This window comes from Scophthalmus maximus, chromosome 19 (assembly GCF_022379125.1).
Source record: "Scophthalmus maximus strain ysfricsl-2021 chromosome 19, ASM2237912v1, whole genome shotgun sequence".
Lineage (NCBI taxonomy): Eukaryota > Metazoa > Chordata > Actinopteri > Pleuronectiformes > Scophthalmidae > Scophthalmus > Scophthalmus maximus.
Window position 1 is genome coordinate 7,763,800 of NC_061533.1, and position 13,701 is coordinate 7,777,500.

At 42.3% G+C, this 13,701-nt stretch overlaps 1 protein-coding gene across 2 annotated transcripts in view; it reads right to left on the reverse strand.

Moving 5' to 3' along the window:
- Nucleotides 1-13,701, reverse strand: part of LOC118313696 (calsenilin-like) — a 31,141-nt gene that overhangs the window by 13,957 nt on the left and 3,483 nt on the right. For both annotated transcript variants that reach the window (XM_035639388.2, XM_035639387.2), the window contains exon 2: nucleotides 7,493-7,667. In XM_035639388.2, coding sequence (XP_035495281.1) covers nucleotides 7,493-7,667 — 175 coding nt within the window. The remainder of the gene's footprint in view (nucleotides 1-7,492; nucleotides 7,668-13,701) is intronic.

A 13,701-nucleotide genomic window follows, 5' to 3' on the forward strand; every position in this document is an offset into this window, starting at 1 on the left:
AATGCCCCATCTATATGCTTTTTCACTCAAATCCCTATCTCGCAATGGTAAAGAATCATTACAAAAAAATTCCTGGATCCAGATCTGGACCTGTTGCCATGCCCAAGACCTAAATTTGAAAAAAATGTTCATGCAAATCCATTCATAACATTTTGACAAGCCCTATGAACAAATCACACAACCTCCTTGGCAGAGGTGATGATGTGGAGGTGAACGCACACGAGTGCCTACCTGAGCGGTGGTACCTGGCTGCACTGTGGCCACAGCGGGAGAGGCAGCTGGGACGAGAGAGGCGCCTCCTGGCCTCCACAGAGAGAGTGGCCATCACAGCTCCCATAATGCAGATGAACTATACCTCAACAACAAGGCTAGGACTGCTCACAAGCTGCTCGGAGATACTTTGGATACCGCAGACGGACAAGACAAGTTCCAAATTCTAAAAGGCTAAATGTGAAAGCTCAGTCGTGGAGATGAATGCTAACAGAATCACTCGATTCCTGACATTAAAAATCTCGGCTCAGTGGGAAAAATGGGCAAAGTCCGAACCTCACGTTCTGACAAAAGCAACTGCCGGACACTGTGGAAAAGGCATTGTGTGTGTGTGTGTGTGTGTGTGTGTGTGTGTGTGGCCACATTTGAAAATCTGTTTGAGTTTCTGACACCACATCACAGAGGGAGAGATAGAAAAGGGGATCAAACAGCATTGCAGAGCTTCTGACCTTTCACATGTCACACAACTCCACCTTTTTATTCTGTCTGCAAAAAAATGGAAAAATGGAGGATAATGGAGATCGTCTTAATATCCCTCATATCCCATCTGCAATCACTATGCTGTGGTGGATGCTTGTCAGAAAAATATGTATTATAACTGGTTAACATTAGTAGAACATGCTGATCTTAGAGAGAACAGTCTGTACTTGTATCTTGTATACAGACGTGATCTTTGTATGTCCTGTTGTCTACTATGGAAGCGGAAGCCCCTCAGGGTATGCATGTCCCTGCAATGAGACTCAGGAAACTCATGACCCTGCCATATGACTGTCTGTGTAGACAACTGTTGTTTGTATGACTTTATCTGTAAACAAGTATCACCCAGATATATGTTGTAAAGGGGAACCGCCCATCATGCCTAAATATCCTTGCGTCTCCTGTATTCGGCGGACAACCTCGGTACTCAGAAACTGTGCTGTTGTATTGACTTGTCCCCTTGCAGCAAGTATATATTAGATGTTACTACTTGCCTAAAAACCGAATTCAACTGTCTGTGTGTTTTTCAGCAGATTATCCAAACAATGCTCTGGTTTTAACAATCCACAAACTGTTGCAATTACTTTATATCATCAAATTAGCCCTGTGATAGGCTGGCGACCTGTCTAGGGTGTACCCTGCCTCTCGCCCAATGTCAGCTGGGATTGGCTCCAGCCCCCCCGCGACCCTTAAGTGGATTAAGCGGTAGACGATGGATGGATGGATGGATCATCAAATTATTGCATCCATTAAAGGTGCCCTATTATTTTATTATAATAAAACACATCCAAGTATATCATGAAACAGGCCCATTCAACTTCCAATCGTTTGGACTACAGTAATAGTTGTTTTGAATTATTGTTTTTATCAGTCAATATGCCAGTTATTTACCTGATCAAGTGATGTTTTTTTCCTGTTTTGTATTGTATCAGAAAATAGCATAGAAAGCCCTTTACAATTTGTCAGAGCCAAAAATAACAGATCTACATTCTTCGTTCTTTTTCAAAGAGCAGTCTGGAACCACAAAATACTCAGCTTTCCATCATCAAGTACAAAGAACAGCAGTGAATGCTGAATATTTGAAAAGCTAGATGGAGAAAATGTTTCATATTATTGCATAGAAAATGATATAAGTAATATTTGATAGGAACAGTTTTATGGGACACAGCTGTATGTTGAAAACAGATACAATTCTACACAGCTGCCACCATATGGCAATTTATAGATAGATTAAATACTCATTTGTTTATTTAATTTAAAAGAAATACATTTCATGCCTTCCAGCCTCTCAAATACGAATATTTCTGTTTTTCTTAGTCTTCTGTGATGGTAAACTGCATATTTTTGCGATCTGAAGTAAACGCACACCTGAAGACATCACCTTGGACATCTTGGCTATTTCTCCCTCCCTTTTGACATTTCAGAGACTAAATGATTAATCAGTTAAACGATTATTAAGGAAATCATATGTTTTACGACAATATGCAGTCATGTAATATCCTGTCTGGCCACTAGAGGGCACTGGAAGAGCAGAGCAGCTCAAATTCATTCACTCACAATGAGCGAGGCCAGAGAATGGAATGAAATTTGAGAGAATGGATCAAATCTTTCAGACTATTCCCAGACAGTAGATAAGCTCACTCAGCGGCAAATCGACTGTGTTTATTTCATCATTTTCCCCATGTTTCACAGCGAAAAGTATTGATTAGTAAAAAGTTCAACCAATAAAGGGAGAGAAAAAAACCCCACAAAGAAATATAAGATTGCAGCAGTGAAGCTTGCCTATATCATTCTGTGTAAATCATGCACACAAGTGAAATGCTTCCTCCCTAACAGCCTGCTCCAGGGACAGTAGATGAAAACTCTTCTTGACGTTGCCCACTCTAAACTCAGTGAACAACACCCAAGATGTCTTTAATTAGCTCTGCGGCCTCTCCTCTAAAACTTGCTGCAGAAATATAACATTGGTCCTCCGGGGGGTGGGGGGGCAGCTCTTACAGCCTCCTCCCACTCCTCTGCTCTTTCTGGCTGTTCCTGTTAAATCCCAAACACAGTCTCCACTTCCATAAGAGATAATCTCCCTTTTATAAAACCACCACAACCAGGCAAGTTCAAAGACAGCCTGAGCTGTGTAATTAAAACGGGGACTTGAAAGCTCATTGTTCACTTCTCCCTCTGCCCTGCTTGGTTCTTCTTTTTGTTCCTCTCGTTTCTCAGATATCTCCCTTCTGACGAATCCCTGCCCTCTTCCCTGTGATAGGCAGAGTTGGTTTGATCTAATGGATCAGTGGAGACACAACCACCAACTTGAGCAGGACTTCATTATGGAGATTCAAACACGGAGCTGTTCAGATGTGTATGATGCAGAACCAAAGCGGGAGGCAGAAGCATTCACAATAAGGTCCGGTCTCCTGTCAGCTCACCAAAGAGGATGAGGAAACACCATAACGCTGCTGAGGTGTCCTCACCTGGGTGCACAATGTTTTGGAGGATCAGGGAGAGGGGAAACAGCAGGAAATTTCATATTACATGGGACTGATGATCACACAGGGGACGAAAACAAAGTGAACAGAGGAAACAGAGAGAAGAGAGAGGGATACAGTACCATGCTGATTCAGCTGGCGGTGGCCTGATGAAGCGACGCGTTTGTTGGATGAGAGGACACAGGAGGAGGACAGAAGATAGACTTACATCTAATCAATGTTGAACGGAAGGACGCACGGACTAACTCAAGAATGACAGACTCGCAAAAAAGGAAAATGGAAATCCTGATTTGGAAAAGGTTCCACTGATTGGACAAAATCAATCAAAGATTACTTCAACGATGGTCGAGGTCAAACGGAAGAAGCAGTTATTGCATCTGAAGCCAAAAAAGAAAAGTCAAGGCAAAGTTACACATCATGCACCTCAAGGCACATAATGTAAAATTGTGATGGAAATACTCAAGCTAGGTACAAGTACCTCAAAAATGCATTTAAGTATAGTACTTGTATATATGTATCCAATGAACGAACACTGCACTGGAGATAACAGTAATGATAACATTTATAAACCGTAAACATGTGAGGCCAGTAAAAGAACGCACAGTGTGGACAGACACATAAACACAGTTTCCAGAGAAAATACCTCGAACTAGTGTTCCAGTGATGAAGCCAAAGAGGCAGCGCAGCAGCTTGGTGATCTCCTTTTCACACTCTGCCCTGCATGGATTCATTCCTCTAAACTATGAGCCCCTGGGCCACCAGCACCACACAGTGTTACAAAAACACCAGCCAAAACAGCACACAAATTGTGAAGTTAAAGAAAAAGAAAATCAGGAGAGGATTCACCCAAAAGTTTAAAAAAAATGGTCCACTTTTTTCCAATTCCGAAGAATTTGCTGGAAAAAGTAAGCAGCCTCCTGATGACTCCTTGGTCTGACGTTGCTTGTTTCCCTTTAGATTTCAGACCGACACTCCTTTTTAAAACTGGCGTCCCAGTTTGGTTACAGGTGATGTTCCTTCCCTCCCTCCTCTTCCTCCTCCTCCTCCTCCTCCTCTTCCTCTTCTTCTTCTTCTCCGTCTCTCCTCTACCCCTCGTTGCCTCAGAGGAGGTGAAGTGAATCGCTCTGGTCGCCGTTGTTTCATACGAACCAACATGACCAACCACATCTCACTGTTCCAACACAGCTCCTGTTCCAGCCTCCATCAGGCCACAGTGCAGCACATAGTCATATCTCACTTTCTGCGGCTGACAAAAGTCACAGATATAAGCCGGTGTAGGAACCTCAGACAGCTCAGTGAAAAAAAATCCCTCCCTCTTTACTTTGTCTCGCTTCCATTTCTAATCCGTCTCATATTACACTTTTTATATTAGAGGCACTGATAGCTCTCCTCTTCCTCTCTTAAATGGCCTGATTATCTGACACATACCCCTTCGCTGTGGAATTTGCTTTAAGTGTAATTTCTTACTATCAGATTTTTTATTATTTTCTTTTTACATACTTACCGAGCACAGGCGGCTGTATGTTCGACAGCTTCTACATTTCTGCAGAAGTGAATATCTCTTGTCTTTGAAGCATTTAAAAAAAAATTTAAAATAAGTTTTACCTCATTAGTATTGAAATGTTAGAAGAAAAACTAAGATCTAATCAGATCACCGTCTCCTGCTCCATATGACGTACCTGTGGTAAGATTGTTCTTGAATTATCATGTTGCCAAAATTAGTTTCCAATGTATTGATATATCATGAATTGAACAACTGGGATGACATTGATAACCTAGAAATATGAATGACCAATTAGTCAATTATAAAAAATAATCTTCAGTTGCACAGCAGGTCAGATTAACATCCCTGTGTTTCTTGACCTGCAGACACAACCTCCTCTAACACAAGCATCCTCTCTTCGGGTTGTGATTTTAGGCCTCAACTGTACTACTCCATGTCCAGCGGCCCATCTATCAGACTGGACCGTTATCCTGCTCATCCCTGAAGTAAACCACAGTAACTGCTTCAACACCAGCAGCACTGACCTCCCAACACTCTCTGATACACATCCATCTCTGCGCTGCTATTTTTAGCTGCTGGCCATTACCGGGGTGACGGCTTGCCCACTGACACAATGCTGAGTCTCTCTTCCCTCAGGACCACTGAGAGGAAATAGATCCCATCACGGCCACATTCTTCTTTCACTCGTTTTGTTTTACCCACTGTACTCCTGTTTCACATACACAAAGAGATCTTTTGCTGATTTTGCAACAAAGGACTTAAAAAAGGCTTATTTACATCCGTTGACATGTCTCTGTGTTGGTGTGTGTGTGTCAGGGAAAGTTAAAACTACATTTGCAGCTAAGAACGGGTACAAGAAGTTCTCTCCTGAATCATAGCAAGTGATCCCTCTCCCCCAAAGATTCTAGACCAACAACGCCTGCACACTCTCCAAAAGCCTGTTTCTCAGCATCTCTACCACATTCAGCTCAGAAAGGTTGTATCCAAACAGTTTGCAACAGGGATTTTCAGGGAGTAAAAGTAAAAGTAGTCTGGTGAAGTTCTGAGGGGGAACAAATGGATAACAGCGCTGCTGTTGTGTGTGATTAACCTTACTCAGACCTTAAAGACAGGACTGGATGGCCAACAACTTTTCACAGTTAAATGTAGATAGGACCAAGCTCCTCACCACAGCTTCAGACGGCATCACGTCCAATGTTTCTCAGACTCCTTTCTTCAGCTGTACAATCGAGCTTGTATCCACTTTTGATCAAACGATGCATTAAGTGATCATCGCATCAAATCGTAAACCACGTACATGATTCTTCCATCTAAAAAACTGTTGTAGTCTGTTGTATTACAACCTGAGCTGGAGATGACCTCTATCACGCTTTTACATCAGCCCGACTTGACACACAATGTAATTCTCTTTTTTCACCTGCCTCAGCAAGTCGTCTCTGGACCTTCGGCAAACGGTCCAGAACGCTGCAGCAAGGCTGCTGACCAGATCGCGCAAAAAGACGACTCACAGCACACCCATCCTACATAAGTTCAAGGTTCAAGGGTTCTTGTTCTCACATATAGAGCGCTGCATGGTCAGGCACCTGTGCACATCTGTGCCCTGCTTCTACATTATATCACCAGTATGTCACAGGACCAGGTCCGACTCATTGCTGCAAACTCAACGGTTTGGTTTTTAGAACTTGTGCTACTGTTTTATTGTTTGTTTCTTTTATTGTTTTTGTGTTTTTACAGCACTACATGCTGAACTGTGACTCCATCAACAACGAGGTAATGTTTGCTTCATCATGAATATGAGCTTCATTCAAAACCTTTAAAACTGTTCTCAGTTCCAAATAAAACACGTGAGACATGAAACATGAGTAGAGGCTGGAATAAAAAGTTGGCCTCAATGAAATAAACTCCAACCACGCAAGATTTTGGAGTGCTGTCATTTCACAAACACTCGCCCTCTCCCTGCAGGCAAGTGATCAACTGTGTGCACAATCAGAGCCGGACCACAGGGTGGAGCACTGACACTAAGTCAATGAACAAACTTACTCATGAAAGGTAAACGATGAGCCTTTTGGTTCAGGTAACAACATATAACACAGACTGTGATTCACACTTTAATTCTTTTAAAATAAGTGCTGGGAAATAAAGCTGAGGTTGTCGCCCTTGTTATTATTTCAGAGGGAACAAGTCAAGTAATAATATAACATGGATGACGGAGGGTCAAACATGGCTGATCTATAAAGGTATAATGTGTGGCTGTTCCCTCCTCTTCAATTTTCCAGTACTTTACCCTGTAAGTCTTTACAAAAATACTAATAACCATGTTTTCTTCCACTGTACCTACATTTAAAGTACCAGTATGAACCAGTGAGCACTGTAAATAGTTTCAGTGTAAACTGCGGGCTGCATTATAAAGTGTTACCTCAGCTCTTCTATAGTTGTTTTTTCCACTATGACTGTGTGCATATGCACTCTGTTGTGCAGGTTAAAAATTGAAGGCACAGAGGAGGAGATGGGGTGTGTCAGTGTAGAGAAAATGAATGGTGAGCCGAGGTTGATAAATGAGTGTGTGCAGCTAAATGATCTCTGGGTATTTGACCCTGAGGTCAACTGCCCCAGCCAAATGAGCCAGTCGTGCCCACGGGGACCTCGGGAGGCCAGGAGAGGTCCAGCCAGTCCGTCCGGTGATCAATTCAAACACTCTTAATTACATTTGTTGTGCGTTCACCACATTGATTCCAGATCCGCTTCTGACCCCTCTCACCTTTGTCCTGCGGCTGCGTGCTGGCGATGATCCACTTGACCAGGCAGCACTTCATGAGCGCTTTCCGAGAGAACCGCGGCTTCTGCCACTTCCCAGAGTCCTTCACTCTGCCGGGCGCCGGCTCGACGCCATTGGCATCTCCCAGCAGGCTGCCATCGACCACCTTGCCATCCACCTGGAGGAGAGGGAGGATGGGGGACGAGCAGGCAGGAAGGGAGGGAGAGAAGAGAGCTCAGGTCAATATGGAAATTTAACAAACAAGGCTGAGCTCTATAAATAAACCGGGAGATGTGCACGGAAAATATGATTAACCTCTGCTCAGGAGGTGTTTCAGGAACAATCCAAAGATGTTTGAGAACAGTTCAGTTCAGCAGGCCTGTGCCATTTTTACCATCAGGTTTGATTTTACTTATGTTTAATCCAATATTAAGTAAGCGCTTACGATTAACCAATGGCAACATCATGGATGGATGGATCTTGACACATCTATCCTCCCTTAGGTTTAATATCAGAATAATCAAAAGGCTGTTTCTGTTCATTTTGATATTGAGCTCCAACTCATCACTGTGACTCTTACTATGCCAGACCATTCGCCTAAACTCATTCATATTCAGCGTTTATCCTCCTTCATCACTGGAGATATATTTGACATTTTAGTTTTTTCCTCAAATTTATTTTTCAATTTCTTTCCCTCACATCTTGGTATTCCTTTCAGCTTCTTTTATAGCAAACACTGCCATGATCTGACCTGATCCGATTTAGCGTGGATGTCTTTTCTTAGCGCCTCAATGCAACGCTCCATTAGGCTGATCCTGCTGGGCAGATGCAAAACACACACGCAGGAAAAACACACATACATGTGTACAGTGGAGAGAGTGTGAGGAGGAAGATGAAAGGGGTGAGGGCAGAACAAACAGAGGCTCTGTTTACTCTGCAGGGAGGAAAAAAAATGCAAAGGATGACAGAGGATGACAGAAAGAGGGGAGAACGCAGAGAGGATTGTAAATGGCTATTTGATCCCGCGGGAGTCTGACCGTACAAGTCCCTCACTTCAAGATCGTGAGAGAGGGCGAAAGGTAAAATAGATTCGAGGGGGAACAAGGTCTACTTGTGTTCTGGGAAGGACTGAAGCCAATTAGCATAATGAATTGTGGCCTATCTGAGAAGAGCAAAGGACAGCCAGAGGACGGAGGAATAGAGGATGGGAGGATAGAGGAGATGAAGATACGAAAGCACTTTGCTGGCGAAAAACATCTGCAAACGCTTTTACTGTGAATGGCCCACGTGAACCGACAGATAAAGAGGGCAAAAAAATGAAAGAGGAAGAAAAAAGGGGAGGAAAGAATACTACGAGGAGGTGAGAGAGTGAACATCTGCATGGAGACACCCACACAGACACGCAGGTTCATACCTAACGGAAACACGCCGAAATGGAAAGAGGTGACGGAAACAATTCTTCTTATCCTAACATCAATTTATGCACAGATCAACATTGGCACAGCACACAGGAGTACTATGAAGGGGGAAAAAAGGTCGGGAAAGAGCTCAGTGGTGAATCACTTCAAATGAAGCAAATTAGGGAAAAAAAACAATTGCTTGTGCTGTGGCTCCTCATAGGGAGTCACAAATTGGAAAGATGAGGCCTCCAGACAAACAGATGCAGACAGTCGCAGTGTAAACACAAGGAAATTCAGCGTTACATTAGTTGCTTTTTCATGGACCGCTTGACCACACACACACACACACACACACACACACACACTCACAGTGATTCAACTAGTTTTTTTTTATCTTCACGCTTCAGCTAGCTTTGTCCTGGGGCAGCACTTCCCTTTCATAATGTTTGCAACATCCTCTGAACCACATACACATACACACACACACACACACACACACACACACATGCTATAAGACCCATAATGCTCAAAGCAAACACAGAGCAGCGACGCGGTGAACATCGCCATGCTCTGTGCCATAAATTATTAAACATCAGTCGCCGTGTTGTTGGTTCAATATTTAAAAGAAGGAAAAACAATGTTCATGAACCTCTGGACATCTGCTACAAAAATATAAACTTCTGATTCGCAACTTGGCGATGAAGACTAGTGGACAAAGAAAAAGCAAATATAAAGATACGAGCATGAAAATCTTTACTGAAACTAGAAATATCACCTTGTGGTGGCTCCGCCTCCTCCGCCAACCAATCCAGTTGCAGTTTACATCCATGTAGAATATTTGTAGTGCAGACTTAAAAGGAATTCAAAAATAATGTACTAAGTATCTTTATGTCCAAGTGAACATTTCTGCCAAATTTGAAGAAACTCCCTCAAGGCCCTCTTGAGATATCACGTTCACAAGAATGGGACGGACAGATGCACAACCCAGAGAAAAGGGTCATGGCCATGGTTTTCATATCGTCAGGGTTTCTGTCAGATTTATGTTAGACTGCCACTTATTAAGAAGCAAATTATTGACTATTATTAGATGTTACAAGGTCATTTTTATTGGGATTTACACAAGCCTTATGACGAACAGTGATTTTAAGAGTTATGATAAATCGTGAAAGTCTTGATGGAAATGTTAGCCTTTGTTGTGGGGCCAAACATTTTAGAGTTGGCCCACCAGCTGCCTTAGTCTAAACCCATTGTTATCTTCTTTTTACATTGACAGTACTTCTTTTGCATGACATTTCATTTTAAATATTGCACAGGCTGCTTCCTTAGTACTGTTTTAATGTTGGTCATTTTGGTCCTGCCAATAAAAGAAACTCGAGAGAGAAGCAATTATGACACAATTAGAAAAACCTGACTGTTAGCGACAGCGTGGGAGGAAAGAGATAGAAACCTTTACAGAAGGGATTGAAGGAGTGAAGGAGAGGAGCGAGATAGATGTGTAGTTGCGTAATGTCTTATCGGCGGAGAGGGTTGTCCATTAATAAATGATACGTGATTAACATTCTACGAAGCCACAGCGGAGATACAGCATGTCTCTCCCTCTCTAATGTTCTTCGATAATGTCCCAGCTCGCATGTTCTCTGACTCGTTCCCAATATGACTCAAACTCGGGCGGAGGACCCTCCTCTTCTGCCTCACTGCCCCTCCGAGCTCAAAGTGTACCATAACACAGGGAAAATCCTCTTTTTTTGTCACACACAAAAATATTACTCAGAGCTCTCTTTCCAACGAGGCGGGATCTCATTATCTATTTATCTCTTGTCCAAATGTAAATAATGACCTGACTGCCTTGGTTTCTTTCTACTGCAAACACGCTCTATCCTTGTGGGGACATCTGAGAGAGCATACAGAGAGACCTGAAAGCAGACACAGTGCACAGACTATAAATACACCAAGACCCAAACGCACACCCAGAAACACACAAACATGCCTCTGCTTACATCCATTACACATATGACAACCACCCACACAGCCAAGCTGCGGCTCGCTGATACCAGAAGTGAACGACCCCCAAAACTGGCAAGCCAGCGAACCAGGGTGCAGCCGTGATCTTTTGCTAAACCTCTCCACCACGAACAGTGACCGTTCAACAACTCTCACTAGGCACAACAGGTGTATAAAGCTTCAGCCAAAACCACGCAGCCATGTTGTTTGTGCGTCTCTCTGTGGTTGTTTTGCATCTGTGAACATTTTCCCACGATGTTTTGCATCTCTCTGAAGATGTTTTGCATCTATCTGAGGGCATTTTGCATCTCTTTCAATATGTTTTCCATCTCTGTTTAGACATTTTTGCATCTCTCAATGTGTTTTGCATGTCCAGGGCCCCCCCTGACCCAGCAGGACCCTGGGCCTGTGCCCAGTCAGCCTGTTCAGTGATCGAGCCATGGTTTGCGAGGATTTGCAGTGATAGCGATAACGCTATAAAAGATTAAGAGGGTGGAGTTTATTTTTATCTTATCTTCAAAACCAAGAACATAAAGAGCCGAAGATTTTATTTTACAGCGTATCACAAGCTACAATCATTATGTCTGTTGAGCATCCTTTCTATAGCGAAATACAAAAACAAGTATGCACGATTATAAGCAGCCAAACTACATTATGCTCAAACTGATATTACATTTTTCTTTCTGATATTTAATCTGACATTCTGACCTGTCTTTACACAGAAGTACAAAAGAAACGACACTTGTTTATTTCAATGATCATCAGCTGTTGAGGATGCTAAATACTTTCTTGTGGCCTTTAACGTGACATAATGTAGACACTTGGTGATAATGTTTCAGTCCATCTTACAGCATGGAATTAACATTAATTCATTCCGCTAGCTACTCGCTAGTTGTAATTTCAGCTGCGAATATCGATGGCCGCAGGCTGGAAATGAGACGTTGCTTTTATCTTCTGCTGTTTGACATCCAGAACCCACTGACCAATATCCTCATAAACTTAATTCCTTTCATTGCTTCCATTTACATGAAAAAGGGTCAATAAATAAATAAAAGGTCTCCTTTCTATTCATCCCGCAACGTAAGGAATCCTGCTCCTGATCAATTCATTATTTACCATAAAACCTTTTAAATCTATATCTGTCCCTGTGCTCCGTTCTGCTCATTAGTTTTCCTTCCTGCCTGTGCTTCTTTTCTCTTTCAATATCTATTCATTGTCACACACGCCTTCACAAAACAGAGATTTAATTGATCCAACCGTCTGCATTTCAAAGACCAGACCAAAATTTTAGATTTGGTGCATGCATACAAGGGAGAACACGAACAACAAGTCATTTCATTAGCCTTTCACATTAATATTTATTGGGGTTTTTCTCACTCTGCCTGTCAGTGCAAATCTGTCCTCTATCGCCTCCCCTCTTCATTCCATCCAATTTATTTCACAGTCAATCAATCTTCCACCTCACAAGCACGCACACACGCACACCTACACACCCGCCTCACTCTCCTCTTTTCCCATGTCACCTGTCACCAGACTACTCTCCATGTGAGGCAGAAATACCAACATAAGAGAGGTCGACTCAGTTCCTCAGAGTTCGAGAGACAGTTGGTGCTGAATAAATGTGTGTGTGTTTGTGTGGGTCTGTAAGCCCATGTGTGTTTGCACAAGGAGAGAAATGAGACGAGCGCGCTACGGGAGGAGCATGATGACAAGGACTGACAGCACAAAGGGTGACACACACAGAAGAAATATAAAATCCTTGCACAGTGATTCTGCCACCCGGGGATCTCCTGCTGAGGATCCCAGTCGTGTGCGAGAGCAACACGGTCTCAGATCTCTGCCACGCAGTTGTGAAAAATGCATTGACGACAGATGGCATTTGTTGGCATTTCGTGGCATCACAAATGGTAAAGAACAAAATAGTACATGTTGTGTGCTTCTTTTTAAGATTCAACAAGCTCAAGTCAATTCAAATCAATTCATTTTCCTTTGTATGATGCCAAACCACAACACACATCAAAAAGAGAAACCCAACAGTTGCATACATACACATCCAGTAGTTATTGATCATTCATTTGCAATGTTTCAGGTCACCTGGCAAACTCTGGTTCATTGCTCACTCTTTTAGCTCTGTTTTTGGTCCCCACCAACTTCTGAGGGGAAATATCTGTTCCATTATGTTCACCAGATAGTTTCTACCTTCACCTGATGCTATGAGCAGTGAGCTCTGAACCGAAACAGCAAATGTATTGATCTGATACAACACACAAACGAATAGATAGCCTAATATTTAATATTCATGTAGTTTCACTACATATTAGATTTCCATCCCTTGAGATTAGTTCTTACATAAACTAAACATAAACTAATAAACATGATACAATGCATTTTTGTCAATAGTAAATTACAAAAAGTAGTGATAAGATTGAATAGAAAACAAATCCAATGTGTTTTAAATGCTTTGTTATTAAGCACTTCCCATCAATGCTCTAACATTAAGACTTTAGTTATTGGCTGCATTATGAAATGTGAGATCAACTCCTGCCTCTGCTTTTCAATGTTTTCCATTTCTTTTTCCCTCCCATCTGTATAGGAGGGAAATACAATATCTCAGCCCTGTCTCTCAGAAGTTATGTTACTAGTCTGCAGCAGCAGATAAACATTATAATGTTTAATTAATTATGTTTTTAATCAACATAATTACAGAATGTATTTTATGAAGCTGCCCAATGTTCATATCTGGAAAACACTGATTGACAGTATATTTGATTCGGGTTCTTAAACCCACAAATCCGCAAATACAGCAATGTG